This window comes from Python bivittatus, unplaced genomic scaffold, assembly GCF_059951505.1.
Source record: "Python bivittatus isolate LINGU-HERP-01145 unplaced genomic scaffold, Pbiv_v1 ctg000960_np1212, whole genome shotgun sequence".
NCBI classification, from domain to species: domain Eukaryota; kingdom Metazoa; phylum Chordata; class Lepidosauria; order Squamata; family Pythonidae; genus Python; species Python bivittatus.
In genome coordinates, this window is record NW_028277124.1 from 8862117 (window position 1) to 8887148 (window position 25032).

Sequence of the window (25032 nt, forward strand, 5' to 3'; positions counted from 1 at the left end):
ATCCTTGAATTACCCTGTATTTCTTGGTGGTTGGAGTTACTCTCCCTTCATACCATAAGCCACTCAGGTTGGTCCAAGCAGGTAATTGTGCACTTCTTTCTAAATAATCAGTATTCCAAAATGTCCCCCAGAAGTCCATTTTTATGCTATAGCAATTGCTGTTAGAAGTTGCCTGATCTAGAATAAAATCCAATGGTGCTTAGCTTCTGTTATAAACAAGGCTTTTATGACTGTATTTTAACTGGGGGTGGGGGGGGGTTGGTCTATGTAAACAAACATCATGACCTGGATAACAGATACAATAAACAAAAAAAGAAGAAAAGGGGCTGGACAAGGTGATCACCATGAAGAACAATTCAAGGAGGTCTCCATACTGAACAAAGAAATGGAATCATATCAAGAACTATACCCCACCACCATCCTGCTGATAAAATGCAATCCAAGGATACACTGCTGGTAGTGCGATTTCCCTGTGCCAAAAACTGCTAGTCATACCATGGAAGATTCTCCACCAGCTATTGCTATGAAACTGCAATGTTTTGGAGTTACCTTACCTTGCAGCAGGTGGAATTTCTTCATTGGACCTGCCGTGCTGGTTAAGAGCTGTCTGATTTAATGCCATCACCCTAGAAGACCAGGCCTACGACATGCAGCCTTGGTGATGACTCTCTACTACTTCTTCCACATCACACAGCAAGAGTTCTACAGCTATCACAGCCAGCACACATGGTGGTGGGGTGCACATTTAACACCTAAACAGAAGATTGCCTTCACTATGCACTCTTCTTGAGGTATATCACTATATGGCTCCAGATGTGATTGTGGCTTCTTGCATATTTCATTTGTATCATGGGGACATGTTGGTGGATGATTCCTCTGATCTGCCCTTAATATTATATGGCAGATATAACCCTAATGATGAGAAGGTAATCCCATCAACCCCTGGTTGTGATGCAAAATATCAGGAGACAACTACTATCAATTCCTAATCTGGTCAAAATACTTTGAATTCACTGTTCTATACGCCTTATATAGATGGAGAACTGTGTATTGTCTTGTTTTCCATGACCTACCAGTCTTGGTTTTTTTCTCTGTAGAATATGGGTGTGTTTGGTCCTCATAGTCCATTTTTGAAGTACCGGCCTGATAAGGTGGGATGGGAGATGATGGTGCTGGACAGGTTAGGATGAATGACTGACTGCTAGAAGATACAACAGACAAAGTTTTTTTTCTTTTTTCTAAAGTTTTGCTATTACATTTACATGTATTCAGGCTGTTAACTTCTTTAGCTTCAGCTCTTAATTATACATTTGTGTTTACTTCAGTAAGACCATGGTTATACGGCAAGTTTACAAATCAGTCTTACAGCTGTGCTTTTTTTTTTTTGCCCCATCCTTGTTTCCCCACACTCCTCCTTTAAATTGGTAATAATTGAAGATTATTCCCTTTATTAAACTTGCCCTATCTTTCCCATTGGTTCATGTAATATTAACTATTTATTTATTAAATTTGTATGCCACCCATCTGCCCCAGCGGGTGACTCTGGTAACAGTCAACTAATTAGGTTATCAATTTGTGTAGGGGGTAGTGGAGATGTGTTATAATATCTGGCTATCACCAACTGAGGTCTGGAAATTGTATTTTTAATCACTGTAGTATTATTTTTCTCATTTTGGAGGAAGACTGGTAATTAATGAGATATGGTATGGATGGGATGGGATATTGCATCTTGCTCACTGTTTTTTAATATTAATGATATGTAATAGCAGTGTCCATTTAATGTGGAATGTTAAAGGATTGGGCTCCCTCACCAAGTATAGACAAGTCTTAGTTTAGTTAAAAAGGATGAGAACTGAAATTAATTTTTTTCCCCAAGCGACCCATTTTTTAACAACAAAGCAAGTTTTCCAGAAAGCTTAGATGGCAGAGGTTTACATAAATGATAATACTACATGTAGTACATAATTACATGTACCACATAACACTACATGCTGTTGCTATTTTGATTAGTAATTTTTAAAAGTTGATAGTTGAAAAGTTATTGGATAGAGGTAACCTTGTTAGATACAGCGATTAACATTTAGCACTCCTAAAATGATACTGGCCAACCACAAACTTTTCAGAATACGCGTACAATTGTTTTCAAAGCTTATATACTAAGTCAGGAGATCGCATAATTGTTAGTGGTGATTTGATTCAAATTTCAGATACTTTTTTAAATCAATCACCCCATTTTTTTCCAGGATTCACCATATTTTGCTAAATTACATGTCTGCATTTAATTTGTGGAAATTTGGTATTCTATTACTCTTTTCTGGTGAGGATTCTAAGTCTGTAAGCTTCCTGTACAGAAAAGTGATGAAATTACTGTTATTCAAATGATGTTTGGAATAACAAGTTTGAATGTCCTGTCTTGGCAACCTAATGAAAGGTGGGATTAAGGAACATGAAATTAATTTTATCTTAAAAAGAGGTTAATAGAATAAAAAATTGCGTCCTGTAAATTGGTTATCTTGGATTATTCAGTAAGAATTGGTTACAATCACCCTATTGGAGGAGATGTAGTTCAGGAGTTGGAACATCAACCCATATGATTTGGTCTTGTCCTATTGTTATTGCATTTTTGGGCTGACATCAGTAGAACTGTCAGTATGAATCTGGATCAATCAATGCTAAAGACACATATGTTCTTGGCTATATCCCTAGTGTTTGGAATCTACTAAGATGTCAAGAATTTGGATTTTTTTGAGGACTTCCAGGGAAGCAAAGGCAGACTGAAGATGGCTCCGCTGAGACTGGAGCCAATGACCATGGTGGAACAAGTTTCCTCTTCAGACAAGGAGAGGACCTGGGATTGCCCAAAAGCACTCTGTACAGTGGCTCCCCACAAGGAGACTGTAAGACAGCAGTCTCTGGTGGGTTTTAGAGCTCTGGGAGCCAAGGGAAAACCATGTTTACCAAGCCGTGGTTTGGTGCCTTCAAAAGGACACCGGGTTCACATACTTCCTTTCTTAATCACTTCTGGAAATTGCTTGTTAATGGCTTTTGGGATATTAAGAACCTTCTGAAAGGCAAGTTTCATTACACCGGGTGAGTTTCCTTCAATCTGTGGCGAAAGAAGTTTTATGCAAGTTTAAGGACTTAAAAAATTCTTATTTTGGAATAAACAGCAAAAGCGTGATTAGGATGTTGATTTTGGGAAGTTATAAAAGGACTAAGGGGTCAGATGGATTTGAAACAAGATTTTCAAATTAATTATAAGAATCCTTCCTGTGGATTGTTTAAAATTCTATAAAAATATATGAAGATTTTGAAACTAAGTATAAGAAATCTTCCCATGGGGAAATATTGTTGGCTAGAAAAACTTTGTGAGGGCCAAAGTTTACAAACAAGACGTGTTAAACTTACGAAGGAGTTTCTGAGAAGAAACAAAGAGAAAATGAAAAGAAATAAACTTTTGGGACACTATTTAAAGGGATTAAAGATCAAGATTCTTAAAAGCAAAGGCAAGGAATATAAAGTTGGTTTATTTGATCAAGGTTAAAATATATATGTTGTTGTTTCTGGTAATTCTTAATGGACTTTTGCTGATTAGGACTGAATGACGAGGCTTTAAAATTTGTTTATAGATAAAGGATGAGACATTGGAAGAAGAGATCTTATGCTGCAGTATCAGAGAAGATAAGTTACTGAAATTGTTTGTACTTATCTTGATGAAGGGGGAAGTCATTTCTTTATATATCTCTTTTCTTTTTTTCTTTTTAAATTTTTCCCCTGCACTTTTTCTTTTTACATTCTCCGTAGATTGTATTAATTTTTTATCTTTGTATCTGTAAACTTTAATAAAATTATTATTTAAAAAAGAATTTTGATTTTTCAGATATGGAGGTTGGCTCAAAGAATTATTATACTGTAGAAGAGTAAAAGGAGAAATCTACTACTGATTTGTAGCAATGGATTACTAATGTGTATTGTTTATCAACATTTGAATTAATTTTTTTAAACAAAGGGACAAGGAAATTTTTTCAGCAATATGGTCAAAGCTTTTGAAGTTGTTCTGTTTATAATGCAATTTCCAGGTATGTTTCCCCCACTCCACCCTTTTTAAACTGTTACACTCATCAAAGTTGAAGCTGTACTGATCCTTTATTGCTATTTGCATTCTTCTTTGGATATGTTTAGCCTAATAAAGTGAAAAAGAAATGCTACAATTATGTTTTTTCACATGCAGATGTAACAAATATGGTTTGTCAAAAATTAAAAAGGCTTTGTGCTTCCCCTTCTTCATATACTAGCGGAAAGGAAAGCAGCACATGGGCTTAATTGCCTTTGCTTCCTTCTAGTCTTCTAAACCTTCACTTGGATTGCCTGAACATGCTCATTGTTAGTGCATTTATACAGAGATTTAGGCAGTATAGCCAGAATAACAAAACATCTTACAACAAAATTAAAAATAACATGTATCTCCCAGCAGGTGGCAGCACTAAATACTGACTGGTTGTTTAATCTTCCTTTATAGCAAAAGTTTATGCTGTAGAAAATATTCCAAATTCTGCAGAGAAATAACCGAAAGATAGTCAGTCAAGAACCCAAAGCCCTACAGGAAAGCTGACAATTTAGAATGGTACCTCCATTGTTTGAATCACTTTTTTTTCGAACACCATTACTTTGACATTAGTTTTGTACTTATGCTGCTATGTATGTTTGCGAGGAGGTACAAAGAAATATTATGTGAAGAACAAATCTACCATTGAGAGATTTTGTTTTCATACTGATTATCAAATCTTTTCATTCGTAGGATAGGCTAGATTTAGAATAACCTTTCATTTCCAAAAAGAGACTATCAAGCAATGTAGGCTTGATGGATTATAATCATAGTTATCACAACACCTTAGGTATATTTCAAAGTGGCTTTATAGAAGCTTCCATTCCTCTACCAATCAGATTGCTCTAAAATCCCTCAATTCCCTTATGTTTGAAAGCAGAATACATTCTCAGTTTCTCATTCTGAGTGCAGCTATCCTATTGGGACAATATTGAACATTGGTAAAATACCGCAAACCAACATTCATATAGTAGTAATGAATTAAGACTGGGAAAATTGTTATTTTTAATCCTAATCTATTTTACACTTCTTGCAAGGTTAAAAAGGGAAAGCAGGAAAACCCAAGAACACTGCTCTGGGCTTAGAGAAAAGATGGGATGACCAGGTTCACACATGATAAACTGTAGCACTCCAGCTGTTGTCAAACGATGTAGCTCCCAGTATGATGGGATTACATTAGCTATGATGAGGGATGCCAGGAATTATATAGTTCAGGAACAGCTGGAGCATCATAGATTGCCTATCCCTAACTTAGCATCACCTATGAATCTAGTCACAGAAATGAATTATAGAACTCTCACCCACAAGATGGCAGCAACCTGACAATGTTATTACTTTTATTTTTAGGACTGCTTTTAATATAATAGCATTGTGATACATATTTGGCAGAAAGCTATAGGAAGATTTAACCACAAGTATTTCCTTACTGAAAAGCCACTCTACCTGTACCGTGCCAGCTTTGAACTTTTCCATCCACTCTAAAATGCTTGTATTGTAAAAGCTGCCCACACTCCAACCACTGCCATCTCAAAAGCTAGCAGTCTTAAAAAACAGCATCTGTTCAGAGAATTTTCCTAATTCTTTCCATTCTCCTATAATTTGTCACGAGTTTTACAAGCTTCTTGGTCCCTGGCAAATAACAACTGTGCCCATTCTCAGTAACAGAAAGCAGCAAGACGACAGCAAGAACCTTACTGCTTTAACTTCTCTCTACTGTGCGCTGAAGTCTCACAATCTTTTCCTAACAGAATTACTATGAATGAATAATCCAAATCCAACTGGCTTTTGCATGTCATTTTGAAGAAAAGCAAAACACCAATCTAGAGCTCCATTCTAGCTGAAGCTATGTTTTCGACATAATCACGTGTAGAGGACTGGGTCCTTTGTCAATTCTATGCTATTCTGTTTCAAGAAACAAGTTCAGGCCATGTTTAGCAGCCATGGTATATAAATTAAGTAATTTATTAGTGCATCAAAATACAAGGTTGGGTTGACATGATGTAGCTAGCTGCACAAACCAAGCTCTTCATATCTTTAACATTCAAAGATGTATAACAATAAGGGTTCAAAATCTCTGCTTTCAGCTATTCAGTCCAAATGTAAGGAACTTATTGTGCTCTTCTAGCCATAAGCATCTCCCGGATATTATCTTCAGCTTCTTTTACACTCCGTTCCAGATATGACTTCCTCTGCTGAAAGACACAAAAGTAAATAATGCAGCAGTAGTAGTACCAGCAGAGCATAGATAGGGAGAGACAGACAAACAGGCATTGGAATTGGCAAGAAAACTGAGACCTCTTCCACAGAACAGAAGAAACATTTTAAGATCCACTTAGCAAAATCTTTCTACACATTGCATCGAATCAAACTCTGCTTTTCACTTTCCATACTGGTAAATGATAATTGTCAAAACCATATCGAATAAAATGTTTTTCATACAGTTGAGAAGCAAACTCACATTGGAGACTAGCCCATTCTTTAGACAGAGAAGTATTTATCACCAATATATAGAGGAAAGTGTATATTTTACAACAAGACTAAAAAAATTCAAGAAATGCAAGATATAAAATAAAGACTTCAACACATTCTGAAGAGTAGGTGACTCTTGCAAATTGTTTGAAGCCTGCCTAATTCCTAATATGGAGCATTACCATTCCGCTCCTTTTTCTATAGGGATCAACTGGGGGTCACACTCATTTAATTAATAATTTTGTGAACAAAAGGGTGCTTAGCTGCTCTTCCCCTTCACTTCAGTTCTACATGGCAGACAGGGTTCTTATTCTTTTACATACTGTACTGAGAATTCCAAATAAAATCAGTCCAACCAAGCCAGTTTCTTAGCAAACCTAGTCCTCCTCTCTTGTCCTTCATCAACAGCAGCCAGGTCCAGAAAGTGCCAAGTGCTGCTAAAATGACTGCTGTTTGGCTCCAGAACTCCACCCAAGCTCCATACTACCCCTCTTAGCCAAAGCCAGGACCATCAGGGACATGAATGCTCCAGCAGCAGCCCAGGTAGAAAAAAATTCAAAAGATAACAGTCTGATGGCAAGAGGCAAGATTCACCTCCATTCACCTAAAGCCACATGGAAAATTCCAAAACAGCACCATATGAAAGAGGGAGTTTGTTTAAAACACTTCTTGCTTCAAGCACTTAAAACAGTTCATACGTTGCAGAGCCTTCTTTTCAGACTTCCCAGTATGGGGCTCACTTCTCAAACCCTTTAGAGGGCACTGTTGAACTATATCAAAAGACAGGTGCTTGTCACAACCATCCCACTGAGAGGGCCTTGCATTCAGCAGTAAGCAAATAAAAGCACTAACCCTTTTTTCCTAAGAACAACCCAGATGTGTGGGAGAGATAAGGAAGTGTATCCTCAGAGCCCCTCACCCCTCACAATTTCATCTTCCCTCATTTTTCTTTCTTCTCCTATTAAAAAAAAAAACACATCATAATCTTGAACTGACTTGCCTCTTGAAGCTATTCTGTTTCCACCTACTGTGAATTCTGGCTTTACCTACACATCACTTTTACAATTAGCTATCACTGTATTTTACTGTGACTATTTCCCTCTTTAATATTAGACCCATATTAGACCTACCATCATCAGGCAGGTAACATTTTCTAGTTTTAGTTTCAAGTACAGTGGTACCTCGGTTCACGAACTTAATTCGTTCCGCGACTCTGGTCGCGAACCAAATTGGTCGTGAACCGAAACAAATTTTCCCATAAGGTTCAATGTAAATACGGTTAATCCATTCTGAACCATATGTTGTTTTTTTTTAAACCGCAAAAATATGACACAAAGTACCGTACGAAGAGAGAGAAAGCTAACCTTGCTCGACGCGACTTCTGGCGTGGAGGACAGGAAGGCGGGTGGGGAGGCGGTTACTGCTTGGAGGGAGAGTCCCCCTCCCTACAGGAAGCCGTGACCACGTGTCACGGGAGGGAAAATGGCCGCGGATCCTGTTCATCACCCGATGCGGAGTTCGCGAACGGAGGCAAAATTTTGCAACCGGAGCTGTTCGTGAACCGAATTGTTCGTGAACAGAAGCGTTCATGAACCGAGGTACCACTGTGCTTCCACTTGAGTTCATGTAAGTATACATGAAAAGGCTCTCTTCAGAAATCTCTTCAATCAAAAGAGAAATCTTCTGGCAATTTTGAATTAATTATTCAATATGACTATTATAATTCATTAGAACAAAGAAATAGAATTCATTGTTAAACTATACTGTACAATATTATGCTGATATATTCTCATTCTTGTCAGAGGATAATAGATATTATTCTTCATGGAATAAGCTTGCAGGGAGAAAACAATCTCAGCTAGAAACTGGGTAAGTAAGGATGGCCACATTGTATGGTGTCTTTATGCAAAGTAATAGACCAAAAATTAAGACAAGCTTGATAAAGATAAAGCAATGAACACATTCAAGAAGCCTGGACACTCTTTCTTCAGCAAGATTGCATTACATTTTGCGTAGGAAATTAAGAGGTTGACAATATCTTCTGTGTTACCCACCACCACTTCCCTTCCCCATATCAAATTTCTCAACCTGCAGCTGGACATACAACACACAGCAGAAAAAAAATGCAGCTTTCCTGGTTTTGTTTTTTTCTGAAAAAAACCAAAACCAAACGGTTTAGTGCCAAATCAGCCTTTACAATCTGCAACAAAGTTAGCTAAAACAAGAGTCCAGGGTGGATACGGCATTCACAGCCAGTTTTGTGGCTCACAACTTCAAAGGCTCTTAATCAGGTAACACGCTACTTTCACTACACTTCTTCCAGAACATCAAATTTCAGTTCACAGTAAAATCTATATGTAGCTGCAATTTAGACAGGAAAGAATTCAGGCAACTCACTCTGCAGGAATTTCACACACCCAGGAAATATTGATGATTCAGACTTCAGAATGTCAGAGTTCTGAAAACTATAATTTTGTAATAGGAGTCATATATATCTATTATGCCAAATATTAAACTAGTTACGATGGTGACTGGTGGACTTTGAATTATTGTTAAAGTATAAAGTCTCTATTGTCAGTGGACATTTTGCCATTATATCATCTTGGTATTCAAAGTGTTCTGCTAGCTCACATACAATCCATCTAAATAGAGCGTTTGCCACACTTTCTCAATGGTAACTAAACTGTAAATAGAGGATATAATTTACTCCCTAATACATTATAGCCATTCTTTTTCAAAGTTTATAGAGCTTCCTTGTGGAGTTAGCAATGTGGACAGACTAGTAGTGTCAATTTCAATTAGGGGTTTTCAGTATCAGAATGGTACTGTCCAAAGAAGCAGATGAGCTTCCTATATAGCTAAATGACAGCATCTCTAAGGATGCTCTTACTGGATTAGCCTCTTAGATATTCACAAATAGATTCATTTATACATGAAGTGTTGGAACCAGACCCTTTTCTACAGGAAGGCTTGGATATGATGCACTTGCCTTGAATAAAACCCTCTGATGTCATGTCTTGTGACTTCACCTCAAAAAGAAAAAAGAAAAAAAAAGACCTAGCTTGGAATGTCTGAATCTCTAAAGTTAACATTTCTCATTTTTTACATTCCTCTGACACTCTTCAGGAAAGTGATCATCTTGGGACTTATCTCAGCATACTCATTTATTTGGATAACATGTCTCTCCCTGGCCTCAAGAAGGGGGAAAAGACTTGCGTCCCAAAGTGAGATATCAGACAGGAGCCATGAGATTATTGTGGCTTCAGCTGAGCTGCTGTAGTTGCTGTCACCATTAGAATTTTTAAAATGCCCCCTTGGTCCTAGAGTAACTAAAGGATCATTTTCAAAGAAAAAAAGTAGACTTTCTAACAACGAAGTCTGTAAAGTTTAATTAGTGTATTTAGAAAATGCGTAATCTACTTTCAAATCAAGACTTAATCAAATGCTTTATAACAGTAATAAATCCAACACATCTACACGTTGTAAATTAAAAGTATAAATATCTCAGTTACATAAGCTATTTTTAATTGAACTCAAATGGTGCTATCTTATAAGGTTAATGATGAGCATACAGAATATGCTATTACATACCCAAACATGCTAATAAATAAGGGATAAATAAGCAAATATGCTCAGTAATGGTAAGTTTTCGTTTTTATGCCTATTTCTCTCCTTTTAAAGCTACAAATACTTATGTGCTCAATTTGCTTCATGTTCTTCTTCACAGAAAAGCTGGCTATAGGACACACCAAGGTCTGAACATTTAATGAACATCAGATGAAAATAAACAAGGGAAAAATCCAACCACATTTCCTCATATTCCAGACTCTGTCCAAGTTGTCCGTGTTACAAGGCATATAAATAAGTAACTTTAGATAGACTGACATGATCAAATTACTTATTTGTCTAGTGGCTTCACTGGCGTACCTCAGTCAAAATAGTTATCTCCAGTGATGACTCTTATTATAGTGGCATGCAAGACTTTCTTAGTGAAATATCTTGCAGATTTTTTGAAGGATGTCTGTCTTCTGGCAAAATTTAAAGCAGGGTCCTTGGAATCAAAGTTTTCACCAAAAACACTGTAAATCTGCTAGCTGAATGGCAATAAGCCTGGGCACCCATTTTATTGAACTGTGCAGATTTGTCCTGAGATAATGTGTACACTCTGTTGTTTCTAAAAGAGTAACACTGATATTCAGATGTGTTTCTACTAGTAGTTTCCCTTCCTGTATTGTTATTTCAATCAATTTTATAGCCCCTTTATATTTATCATACTCTAACTTCCCCCAATCTTTGCAAAATAGATGTAATAGTAGTAGTATATATATTGATGTAACAATATATATACTACTACTAGGTTACAGCTAGTCCTCAAGTTACGACAGGAATTGGGACCAGGATTGCCATCACTAAACAATGCGGTTGTAAAGAGCAATGTCATGTGACTGCATCACTTAGCCATAGCAATCCAGGCAATCCCGGTTGTCATTGTAACTCAAGATGAGCAGGTTGTTAAGCAGGAAGCAGAGGGAGTCCCAGGTAAGGAGCGCAGGGGTGCTACAGGGGGGTGGGGGAGGCCCAGGGAGGCCCGGCACAGGCCACACGCAAGTCAGGGGAAGGGGTGCTCAGTGCACTGCAAGCTCAGAAAGGCCAGGGAATGAAAGTGTGGGGTGCATGCAATTGGGAAACTGGGGAAAGAGGATGCGGGCTGTGTGTGCGTGATTGCAGGGAGGCCAAGGAAAGAGGGTGCAGGGTGTGTGTGATTGCAGGCAGACCATGGAAAGAGGACACGAAGTATATGCATGCGTGAGATCGCGAGGCCATGAAAAAAGGGCACAGGTTGCATGCCTATGTGTGCGCAAGTGCAGGGAGGTTGGAGGAAAGAGGGCATGGGAGATATGCAAGTGAAGGTGGGAAGGAGTGAAAAAAGGCTGGGAAAGGAGGGGGCAGAGACTTACCCAGTGACTTGCGACCTTCCTTGCTGGCTTCCCATTGACTTTGCTTGGGGGAAGCTGGCAGGGAAGGGTGCAAATGGAGATCACATGGCTGCGGGATGTTGCAACTGGTCGTAAGTGCAAGCTGGTTGTTTTGTGAACAAATTTTGTTCACATGACCATGGGTGCACTGCAATGGCCAGAACTTCAAGGACTGGTCATAAGTCTCTTCGTTCAGCAATGTTGTAACTTCAAATGGTCACTGAATGAATGGTCATAACTCAAGGACTACCTGTAAACCTCTTCTTCTGTAAGATTGGTAAAATAATGATGGATTTGAATTGCACTAGCCAATCACCCTGAAGACAGAACATACTTAATATATCTACACTAATCATTCTATCCTCTACCTGCTCTGACCCCATTAAGCAGCCTCACTGAAGAAGCAATTTGTACAATTTCATGCTATTTTATTGTCACAGTGTTAAAATCACTAGATATCAGGTAATCAGCAGATACTTAAGTGCATGGTCTATGAATGAAATCATGGCTACTATGACCTCAAGCTGGAGTTTCTTCTCCAAACAACGGGTACATGCTTTGACCTCAAACTCATGTCTCACACATAATTTTGCCTTACAGGTAGTCCTCGACTTACAACCATTTGTTCAGCGACCATTCAAAGTTATGGCAGTGCTGAATGAAGGGGCTGATGGCCCATGCCCTAAGTTACAGCCACTGCAGCACCCCCACAGTCATGTGATCAAAATTTGGGCACCTGGTAGCCCACCCACACTTACAACCACGGGGCGCTGCAACTCCCCCTACCCATCTTCCCCCCATGCCCTTTTGGCTGCCTGCTGCCATGTGCTCTGCCGTCTTCTTGCTTCTACTGCTGATGAGGTGTGCCCGGCCTGGCTGCTGAGCCATATGAGGCTGACTTCACGCAACAAAAAATAAAAAAAAAGCACAAGGCAGCCCCACCCTAAACTGCAGCACACCAAACACTCCTTTGAGCCCCGCTCCTGGGCTGTATGGGGCTGGCTTTGAGCTGCGAAAAAGGGGGGGGAAAGCAGCCTTTCCCCCTTCATTTTTGCAGCACAAAGCCAGCCCCATATAGCCCAGGAGACAGGTGCAAAGGGGCGTTTTGGCATGCTTTGGCTCAGGGAGGGGCTGTTTTGTGCTTTGTCTTTTTTGCAGCGTGAAGCCAGCCCCATAGGGCCTAGGAGCATGGCGCAAAGAGGTGCTCTGGCACACTGCAGCCCCTTTAAGCTGCTTTGTACTTTTTCTTTTTCACCACGTGAAGCCAGCCCCACATGGCCCAGCAGCCAGGCCAGGCACACCTCGTCAGCAGCAGGAGCAAGAAGATGGCAGCGAAGGTCAGCTGGGGTAGTGGAGCCCAGGGCGGCAGGGGTCTCAGAGTGCAGGGTGGCAAGGGTGACTGGGACTGGGCTGGGACAGCTGCGTCTTCCCGGGGCGTGGCAAGCAGCCCCAGAGCTGCGCAGCTCTGGGGCTGCTTGTTGCCCCGCAACGCAGCGTTCAGGGCAGCCCAAAGGGGAGAGATAGGCAAGCGGGGGTGGTGGTTGGAGGCAGTCCCTTATTTTACTGAGGCTTGGGGCTTGGATGGACCAAGCCCAGAATGACTTGGATTGGGGTGGGTCCTTGGCTAACGACCGATTGCATTTACTTAACAACAGCAGTGGGGATTGCCAGGATTACAGTCACTAAGCGATGCGGTCACGTGACATCTCACTTTACAACCACATCGCTTAGCGACTGAAATTCCAGTCCCAACTGAGGTCGCAAGTCAAGGACTATCTATATATCATGGTTTCTAGAAGGCTAAATAATTTTTTCATTTTTAAATGAAAGCTTCAGAACTGAGATTAAGCTCATACAAGGAGAGTAGCTGGCTTTTTACCTTCTCCATGTTTGTACCATGTGGTTTTCTTTTATCTAGAAAGAAATTACAGTGGGGCAAAAAAGTATTTAGTCAGCCACCAATTGTGCAAGTTCTCCCACTTAAAAAGATGAGAGAGGCCTGTAATTTTCATCATAGGTATACCTCAACTATGAGAGACAAAATGGGGAAAAAAATCCAGAAAATCACATTGTCTGATTTTTAAAGAATTTATTTGCAAATCATGGCGGAAAATAAGTATTTGGTCAATATCAAAAGTTCATCTCAATACTTTGTTATATATCCTTTGTTGGCAATGACAGAGGTCAAACGTTTTCTGTAGGTCTTCACAAGATTTTCACACACTGTTGCTGGTATTTTGGCCCATTCCTCCATGCAGATCTCCTCTAGAGCAGTGATGTTTTGGGGCTGTCGCTGGGCAACACGGACTTTCAACTCCCTCCAAAGGTTTTCCATGGGGTTGAGATCTGGAGACTGGCTAGGCCACTCCAGGACCTTGAAATGCTTCTTACAAAGCCACTCCTTTGTTGCCCGGGCGGTGTGTTTGGGATCACTGTCATGCTGAAAGACCCAGCCACGTTTCATCTTCAATGCCCTTGCTGATGGAAGGAGGTGTTCATTCAAAATCTCACGATACATGGCCCCATTCATTCTTTCCTTTACACGGATCAGTCATCCTGGTCCCTTTGCAGAAAAACAGCCCCAAAGCATGATGTTTCCACCCCCATGCTTCACAGTAGGTATGGTGTTCTTTGGATGCAACTCAGCATTCTCTCTCCTCCAAACACAACAAGTTGAGTTTAGACCAAAATGTTCTACTTTGGTTTCATCTGACCATATGACATTCTCCCAATCCTCTTCTGGATCATCCAAATGCTCTCTAGCAAACTTCAGACGGGCCCGGACATGTACTGGCTTAAGCAGGGGGACACATCTGGCACTGCAGGATTTGAGTCCCTGGCGGCATAGTGTGTTACTGATGGTAGCCTTTATTACTTTGGTCCCAGCTCTCTGCAGGTCATTCACTAGGTCCCCCCGTGTGGGTCTGGGATTTTTGCTCACCGTTCTTGTGATCATTTTGACCCCAGGGGGTGACATCTTGCGTGGAGCCCCAGATCAAGGGAGATTATCAGTGGTCTTGTATGTCTTCCATTTTCTAATTATTGCTCCCACAGTTGATTTCTTCACACCAAGCTGCTTGCCTGTTGCAGATTCAGTCTTCCCAGCCTGGTGCAGGTCTACAATTTTGTTTCTGGTGTCCTTCGTCAGCTCTTTGGTCTTGGCCATAGTGGAGTTTGGAGCGTGACTGTTTGAGGTTGTGGACAGGTGTCTTTTATACTGATAATAAGGTCAAACAGGTGCCATTACTACAGGTAACGAGTGGAGGACAGAGGAGCCTCTTAAAGAAGTAGTTACAGGTCTGTGAGAACCAGACATCTTCCTTGTTTGTAGGTGACCAAATACTTATTTTCCACCATGATTTGCAAATAAATTCTTTAAAAATCAGACAATGTGATTTTCTGGATTTTTTCCCCCATTTTGTCTCTCATAGTTGAGGTATACCTATGATAAAAATTACAGGCCTCTCTCATCTTTTTAAGTGGGAGAACTTGCACAATTAGTGGCTGACTAAATACTTTTTTGCCCCACTGTAGCTCTCAGAGCCACACTATGCTAACTATAAAGCCATGTTGTCAGGATGAGACATAACAAAAACAACAGTATTAAGATAAATAAAACTAGAACATATGTTTGGAATTCAGTTGTTAATTCATAATATGTTCCAACAGAGGATTTTCTGGTCGACATATTTACTATGCAATAAGTGAAACAGCTAAAAGTTTTTGGGCACAACATACAGTATTCTTCCATGAGTATAGATGAAAGCTACTCTTTTGTAAGAGGAAAGGCAAACAGGAATAACCTCTACAACAAATGTTAATACTTCACATGCCCTAGTGACCCAAACCATTTGGAATGGCACACTGATTTGCCCCAAGTATTCCTTTTTTCAGACTCTGGATACAGATTTTTAAAATAATTTTTATTGAGAATTTTTACTTGAATAAAAGAAGAAATATATAAAAAGAAGAAACAAGAAAAAAAGAAGAAAAAGTACAAGAAACAATACAGTTAAAAGAAAGAAAAAAAGATAAAGTGAATTCTGACCTTCATCACAGCAGTTACAGTCAAAGTTATTATCCCTCCTCTCTTTTAAACATAACCATAATCCCTTCATCCCCCTATTCAACACTTTTTCAATTGTCCAATCCAAACATCATCATTTTAGCTCTTTCAATTTTCAGCAGAAAGTTCAAAAAAGGTTTAGTATTCCGCAAAAGTACTTGTTATTTTATCGTCCATTGTGGGTACTTCAATATATCTCCATTTTATACACACATAATAATCTTGCTGGCCGATGAAATAGTATCCTCTTCTATGAATTTATCTGTCGTAAACAAATATATTCTTCTGGAGAGACCCAATAATCCTCTCCTCCCTTCTATAATTTTCAATCCCTTTAGTAATAGCCATTTTTTCTTGATTTCAAATTTGTAATTCATAAAAGGGGGGTGAAAAATAAAGAGAGGCTTGTTTCCCCATGTCCATAACACTTTAGACCCTTTCAGCACTCCATACTTCTGTAATCACATGGTCTTCTCAGAACTTCATTTTTCCCTTCTTTTTCTACTTCTCTAACAATCAGCTTCCTTAACAAATGTAAACATTCTTCTTTCCCACAGAGATATATTCTCTGTTTGTTTAATTCACAAAATACTTTAAATGAGGCAATATTCCAAATCTAACTGTTCTTTTAGTCCATTTTTTAACTATTTTATTCCAAAATCCCGGTAAGCTTTTTGCATTTAATTATTTTAAAATCTTTATAACTGGTTCCTTCCTTTTTACTTCAATCTTTCCCGGATCGAGGATACATTCACCTTGGTGGCTTTAGGTTCTCTGCTGCTCTGAAGGTCTCTTTACACTTTAATTTGCTCCATTTAAATGTGCTTTAGAAACTTTGTAAATGAGCTTTACAAACTTCGTGTGGAGCTGTGAGCATGGTGTCTTCTCCTGCAGCTCCTGGAGCTCTATTCACAGGTCACCCCCAGGCTCTCTCTGGACCCTGTGGACTTCCTTGTGAAGAGCTGCCGCCCCCCAGCACATGTCCAAAGAAGCTCCATTAGCTTGAGCATATTGCCTGGCTGCCGGGCTTTGCCTCTGCTTTATCCACGCTGTTTCAGAGATGTGCTAGTCTGCCACGTTTCCACCTGGAAGTCAGACTCTGGATACAGATCTAATTAAAATACTTCCCACAGTATCAATAGCATGAGATATGTCACAACAGGGATTCTATTCAAATAGAAATATAATAAGCAACAAAGTGCTAACCAGATAAAAGGAGGGGAAAACCCCCCACCGTATCGTAATACTGTTGTTATATAGTCAGGAACAAACAGGATAATAACAGGGAAAAACACGAAAAGTCTCCCTGGGCCCCAAAAAGTACCAGAATGAAGGCCAGAAAGTGAGCTCTCCTCATCTCCTTAGTAGAACTCAATGGACTCAGCCAAGTGTTTGCAAAACACTGAATAAGTGACACCAAATAAGAGTTGACATACAGAGATCCAAATGGCTTTTCTAAATACATTCTTGAATAAACTAAACTAAACTAAACTAAACTAAACTAAACTAAACTAAACTAAACTAAACTAAACTAAACTAAACTAGTGGCAAATACTCTTACAGAATGGATGGCAATCCCCTTCCCTTGGGCTTCAGTTGCTACTGTGCCTGATGAATATATATCAGAAGGCCACTATGGATTTGGACAGGTATCCCCTGGACCAGATTCCATTCCAGAGTACTATGATAATTTGATTACTTTCTAGGACTTCATGTTTTACCACACATTTTCTATATTAATGTCCACCATGTCCACCATCTACATGAAAAGCAAATAACCATCATGTCACAAAGATCTTTTTCTAATTTCAGATTCAATTCAAAGGTTTCAGTTATGATACCATCGACCATGGTATCTTTCTGGACCAGCTCCAGGGGCTGGGAGCGGGTGGCACTGCATTTTGCTTCTTCTCTACCTTCCTCTGAGGCCAGTTCCAGGCGGTGTTGATTGGGAGCAAGAGGTCCTACTCTCCATTCCTACTATGTGGAGTGCAGCAGGATCTGGAATTCTCTCTGCTCCTATTTATCACCTACATAAAGCTGCTGGGTGAGGTTATCCACTGCCATGGGGTAAGGTATCATCAGTATGCTGATACTCAATGTACATCTCCATCCCTGACAAATTAAGCGACACTGTTGATGTCATGTTTCAGTGCCTGGAGGCTGTAGGGTTTGGATGCGAAACAACAGGCTCCAGCTCAACCCTGGCAAAACTGAGTGGATTTCGGTTTGGGGGCCTTTTGGATCCAGGAATTTACCATCTTTGGTGCTCCAAAGAGACCATGTGCACAATTTGGGGATCCTTTCGGACTCACAACTCCTGCTCAAGGAACAGTTGACAGTGTGGCTAGGAGGTTCTTTGTGCAACTTCATGTTGTGTGCTAGATTGTGCCCATTCCTGAATTGGGAGGCCTTATTCTCAGTTACCCATGCCCTGGCCACCTCCTGAATGAACTACTGTAATGCACTCTACATCCAGAAGATTCAGCTGGTGGAAAATGCAGTGGCACGGGCAGTTATGTATGTTCCTAGAACTGCAGGTTACGCCTCTGCTCTGCAAGCTGCACTGATTGCTACTCTGGTTCTGGGTCCAATTCAAGATGCTGGTTATGCCTCTTAAAGACCCTACATGGCATGGGGGGCACTATTTGAGGGATTGCCTCTCCCTAGTTACATCTACCTGTCCCATCAGGTCTGCCAGGAGGGGCATGTTGCAGGTTCCATCTCCCAAGGAGCTTCATCTGTGGAACCAACAAGGAGACCCTTTTCTGCTGTGACACCTGCCCTTTGGAACATCATTCCACTCATGGTGAGATTTAAATTTAATAAATAAATAATTGGTGTAAGATTTGTCTTCAACCTTCTGTATAGATATATATGTATATCTATACATACACACAGACCACCTAGTAGCGTACTGGCTGGGTCTCCCATTCATTTAGTTATGAAAGGGATTGAAAAAGCAAATTAATGAAAAGTGAAAGAATAGAACAATTATTTTATCCTTTCTGCACATCTGTATATCAGGATGGGTTTTCTTAAGGGACATTAAACTCACATCTTCCTCTATATAGCTTCATGCTACATTATGTATCATGTTATTACTTAGATAGAAAGATATAAATCTGAGAAAAACCATTTCTGATACCCAGTGTTTCTATTATAACAGAGGATGTGTTGGGTCTCTTGCAAAACTTTCATAAGTAAGGCTTTTGTTTCAAGAATATGAAAAACAGACGGTTTCACTTTCAAAATTAAGATGGCTTTCAAAAGTTATTGCTTTTTGTTTCTCCTTCTAAAAGATATAATACATCTGAAAGTCAAAGCATCAATATCAAATATGAAACAATACATCATCTTTCTGGTACACTCATCTCATATTTTGTCAGCCCTCCCAGGTAGACCAGACCAGGAATCAACTCCACAGGAAGGCAAAACTGCTTTTATTGAGATTGGCTATAATAAAAGAATCTTGCAAGTCTAATTATGCTGTACCTCCACTCTTTCTTATATTCATGTAAGTTAGGGAGGTATCTAAGCCTCTTCCGCATATTTTCTGCTTGTGGTGGACTTAAGATATGTTTTTCCCCTCATTGCTTTGGTAACGGATCCTTCCTATCTCTGTGAAGGTCATCTTCCTTACCCTCTACATATTTTATGCACCTAATACTGCATGCAATAAAGAGGCCTTCCTTCTTTATTGGCATATCACTGCAAGCAGAGTAAATGGTATTAAAAAGCAAGGTGTGAATCAAGCAGGAAGTTATGATTCACATACCTGAAAGTTGAGGCATATTATCAATTATGATTCAGAGCTTTGTCAGCTTTAGTTGCTCTAACTGCTCTATTCAATCAGTTCAAGCACAGTGGGTGGGGATACGATAAAAATCTGCTAAGATTTTTCTGTTCTTGTGCAGTACTTGAGAAAAAGGAAAGATTAGTTAGAATAAGCCATCATAAAACCTATATGGATTCTGAGAACACTGATTACAGATGGAAAATAAATTTCTACCACCTAGTATTCTGTATTTAGATATGTTAGAGTTCAACTGCTGTTGAATCCCCAGCTAAAAAAAAGGAGGAAGGTGTTATAATGCATACATTTTAATTTATTTAGGGGACCCCAATAATGATACATTAGTAAGTTGGAGACAGGGACCTAAGCAGCACTACTGACCTCATGGGCATCCCTTTACTGTGAACAGTTAGAAAAACAGATGATATCAACCACAACATCAAAAGACCAGTAGACTTCCATTAACCATTGGGAAAATTAGAACTTTGCAGCTGTATCAACATTATACAGGTAGAATAAAACTATCAAGCAATAGGATGTTGTTTTAATCTGGACCAGGGGGATTCTATGAATAGCTGTGCATTAAAATGAGTTTGTTTTAAAATCTTTCTCTATTGGAAATAATATAAGGATAGAGACATTACAAAGTTAAAACATGTTTTCCAGAAGAACTACATTAAAGGCAAGAACATCCTAATCAGTTTTTGCAAATAAAACGCTAACATGTACCTCAACTATATTGTGTATCCTTATTTTTTATTTTCATTTCATATTAGTATATTGATGTTTTAACTGGGTTTGCTGTTCAGAATCACTTATGTGTGATGGGCGACCATGTAAGTTCATTAAAATAAGTAGTAATAAAAACAGTAGCAGACTGAAAGGAAAACAATCATAGAATTAAACTGGCAGCTGCTTACAGGTGGGCTTTCTCTAGAGTAGCTCCTACATTCTCACCCCCCTAAAATCTCATAGATACCTATTATGTTATTTTTCAGGTGTCTGTTGAAGACTCACTTCTTCATCCAATATGAAGAATGTGTGTTTTCTCCCCCAAAACTTTTAAAAATAGGTTTAATTAAATGTATAGGGGCTTAATGAATTATTATGTATTTTACTGCTGTTTTAAGATAAAACTACTTTGATATGCTTTAGCATAGGAAGTGATGTGTAATTATAAAAAATATAAGTGCATGATGCTAAGCTTATTTTCAAAATCATATGGTGAGAGAAATCCAGCTGGGTAAGTTATTAATATTTTAGGAAAAGTGAGCTGTCTTAATTCTGAATTTCAGGGACATGATTATTTAAAAATATTTATTGCAATTTTGATGCTTTGAAAGGGCATGTGATAAGAACGTAAGAACAGATCTTCTGGATCAGGCCAAGATGCAACTTAATCCAACATTTTGGATTAATAGTGGCCACCCCACATCTGAGGGAACTCACAAGCAAGAGGTGGAGTCATACCCCCCTCCCGCAGTGGCTCCTCTACAACTGGTATGCAAAGGTATGTTGTCCTCTGCCTAGTGATAACACTGAGTATTTAACAGGCTTTGATGAAAATATTTGTCAAATGTTTTTTGAAAATCCAAGTACACATTGTCAACAGGATTACCTTCACTTATGTGCCTACTGATGCTCTCAAAAAACTCTTAGCATACAGTCCAAATTCTAATGAAATATATTTCAAGATCTCTGCTTTGTTTCAAACATGGCATTCCAACAAGAAGCAAGCTTCATCCAAGTCGAGATTGGGCTCTGGCTAACCATCTTTGCACACTGGCTAAGGTTATCCTTTGGCCATACTGGATTGATCTCCTTATTATATTATTATATAATTATATGATAATAATATGACATTATTATATAGCTGATAGTTTTAATTACAGCTGGAAAAAAAATCACATCCCAAAAACCTGAACTATTATAGCTTCTCCAGAGAGGTGATATTAATGCTGAGATACAAGACAGCCAAGCTTGTACTTTGGCAATGAGTACTGGCCATCGAAGGCCAAAATGTTATTTATAAAAAATAATAAAGGCAAGATAAAAAATCTAAAAAAAAAAATGAATAGGCCTCCCTGCCCAGAGATTACATTCACAAACAGCCTTTTTGTAAAATTAAAACTTAATATCTAAATCATATTACAGTTCCTAAATTCAAAAGGGCACTAACTTAACCTATTTTAATGCCCATCCTACATCAGTAGGAACCAGCCATTCCAGAAGTAGTAGAATCACTGTCAAACAGTGCCCCCAACTCTTGCAAGTGGTCCAGAGAAGGACAGCACAACTGATAGCACCAAATGCTACTGAAAGGTCAAACAGAATTGGGGGGCCACATTCTCTTCACCAAGGTTGCGACGAAGGTCAACCACAGTGCAACAAATGCAGTTTCTATCCTATGACTAGGTTTGAAACTCAGCTAGAAGAATCCAGATAATCCACTTCATCCAGGATTCTCTGCAATTTCCCCCACCACTTTCTCCAGAATCTTCCCTAAGATGAAGATATTAGAAACCAGGCAGAAGTTTGTCAAGCGTGGCCAAACCAAGAGATGACTTCTTCAGGAGGTTAATCTGATTTGGTACTTGTAACCTGCACCTGCATATCCATCCTGTCTTCCTTTCCCCCACTGAATTGTTAGGGAAATGCCTGTAGGAAACCTTCTGGAACTATAAGACATCTGGGGCACACGATCCTAACAAATCCCCACTCTTGTAAACTAACTGCCCTATACTAGATACAAGGTGTGACTGCCTGTATGAGTCAGGCCAGATATCAGTTGAAACAAGCCCATAGAGGCCATGAACTCCTGAGCTAATCTGCTACCCATGCTTCAGGGAGCCTGAAATTCCCTCAGCACCAATAACTGGAAGAGGGGAGGAATCCAGTATTATCCTGGAGATGAAGTCCAAAAGCTGAGGGAGGCATCCCACTGGGCAGCAGAGCAGGTGGTACAGCACCCCAATTTCTCTGTAAAGCCTAATTTCAAAAACAAGCACTCACTTCTAGTCACCTGTGCAAAGATGGTTTGCATATGGTTACATCCAATATTTCTTGTGGAAGCAACTTCACCCCCTCCCTGGCCATGGAGTCATGGCTGCTGAAAAACCAAAACTCTGATAGGCAAATTACCAGCAGGGTTACCATTACCATTACATTTACCATCCAGAGTCCACTAGAGATGGGCAGCCAATAAATTTAAATAAATAATAATAATTCTTATCTTCGCCCACCAGTTCTCAATAATACGTGCCAGGTCCCCTTGCTCCTCCTTTACTTGTTAAGTAGATATGTGACATTTCTTATTACTTCAAATTGTTCAATCCCCAACAATAGGGATGCCTATCTTAAGGTGAAGCTTAAACTGTAACTCTCAATTTAACACTACAAAAAAATTATTAAATACTGTTAGCTATATTAATAGGCTAGAACAGTATCATAGCAAAGAAAGGAGATCTTTCCTATTGTTTCATAGGGCAAGAATTCTGGTTAAAGAGTAAAACAACTCTTAGCTTTGTCCCTTTTATACATAAGAAGCATAAATAACAATGTGACTCTGAAACTTGAAAGGATTTGAAAAACAGGAAAACCATTTATCAAAAATGCCAAAGGGTCTGAACCTCCTTCACACTGCAAATATCATTCCAGCAAGTTACAGCACTACAGAAAGCCACCTCATAGCAACCTCCCGCTGTTTGTTATTTTTAGCTACCTTGTCTGACAACACCCAGCAACTAAACAAGCTCAGAATAGTACAGGACAGAGAGAGATTATCAAGCCCTAACAATAAAAACACACAGCATAATCACTTCCTCTCATAAGGAAGAATGGGTGTTTTCCATGTCCTTAGAGCATCCCAACATTGTTTTCTTTGAAATAGAAAAAATTTAAACACAAAATAAAATCAGATAATGTTTTCTTCAAACAATATTTTGCTTACTTGTGGATTATGTTTCCTTAAAATGAAGGATTTTAAAATACTGTATATATTTTCTCCTAACAATAACTACTTTTCAGGCTGCCCAAAAAAGCCTCTTTCCCCCACCCCCCAAATTTCAGTCATGATGCTTATAATTTGCATGTTAAAAGATCCAAAGTTCAGCGGCTGTTTTTCTAGTGACAAAATTGATTTTTTCTATATTGTAATCTTCTCTGGGAATGGATAAACAATAAATGTTTAGGTAAGAGGTAATAGTTCTTGGACAACTGTTGATAGCTAAATGTGATAATATTAGGTCACAAGCCTCAATGATAGAACTCTAAAAAATAGCTTTATATATCCTATTCTTCCTATCCACAAATCATCCTCCATCTTCTACATGTTTCTTATATACCTCCATATACATAATTCTCTCACACCTTGTAAAAGGCTTTAATAGGGAGAATAAATATCAAAAATATTACTAATATCTCTAGTTTTTTAGCAAAATATTTCTAGTCTGTCATAAAATGTAAAGCCAAACAAATTCCTTTGAGTTTGTATGCAAATGCTTCAAAATATCTCTTTTGGTAAACCAAGAACAGTTATGTGAACCAAGCAAACAGAATGCTGGTTGCAGGTGAAAAGTTAAAAAAAAAAAAAAAAAATCAAACTGTGATTCATCATTCTTACATAACAATCGAGAAAAGACTACAAAGTTAATAACAAAATCATGTCCAAGGCACATTCAACCTCAAAAGGACTGCAAAACAATCAGAATATGATGTAAATCTTGGATTTCCAACACTGATGAGCTCATGGACACTCTTCTTGTACCCCATCTGCTCTATGCCCACCTGATTTTATTTTCTTAGATTCTCAGATTAGATATTTATATAAATATAAAACTTGCCCTTCCTCCAGAAGCAAAGTATAGCTTACATTTATTTTATTCCCCTAACAAGCATCTCATGAGATAGACTGGGTTGAGAGAGAGTGACTGGTCCAGTTACCAAGTAAGCTTCCATGGCTGAAAGTGGACTAAAACCTGGGACTCAGTCCTAATCCAAATCCTTAATCACTATATTTCAACAATTAATTTGGAGGTTACCAAACAACATTGCTTTAACAGAGCCTCTACTTGAAGAATGCTTCTAGGACCCACTTATACCATAGAGGAGAATAAAAATTATGATTAACCCACTGTTTTGTTTGATAGTAAGGCCTTAACAGAAGATTGCAACAATCTAGAGCAAAAAACAGGCCCACTAAAAGAAGTGAATATGAAATTAAGACAGCCATTAATACTGGCACCAAAAGAAGCCTAGCTAATAGTTGTCTGAATTATTCACACCTAAAACTTCTGTTTCCGACAGAATTTGGCTACGCTATTACTGCTTCACATAATAAAACACTTCAAATGCGCGAAGGTTAAGATTTCAGCTAGACAAAGTTCCAGCAGTCCTGCTTAAGCCAACAAGTTTCTGAAATTTTAAAAACTGAATAATTTCCTACAACAAACAGCAGAAGCCACAAAGTACTGAATTCAGATAATCAAATAAGCTGAAGTAGTAATATTTAAATGAAATAAATCAACTAGATGTGGATATCTTAAGCATCATGCAAATTGAAACAAACTGAAATTGGAAACTTTCAGTCAGAACATCATACTGTTTACTACTTAATACACAA

At 38.9% G+C, this 25032-nt stretch overlaps 1 protein-coding gene across 1 annotated transcript in view; it reads right to left on the reverse strand.

Moving 5' to 3' along the window:
- Positions 1-6044: 6044 nt before the first annotated feature.
- The window catches only part of PFDN1 (prefoldin subunit 1), a 39128-nt gene continuing 20140 nt past the window's right edge, over positions 6045-25032 (reverse strand). Inside the window, exon 4 of the mRNA XM_007431071.4 lies at positions 6045-6297. Within this exon, the coding sequence (XP_007431133.1) occupies positions 6214-6297 (84 nt within the window). The 3' untranslated portion in view covers positions 6045-6213. The remainder of the gene's footprint in view (positions 6298-25032) is intronic.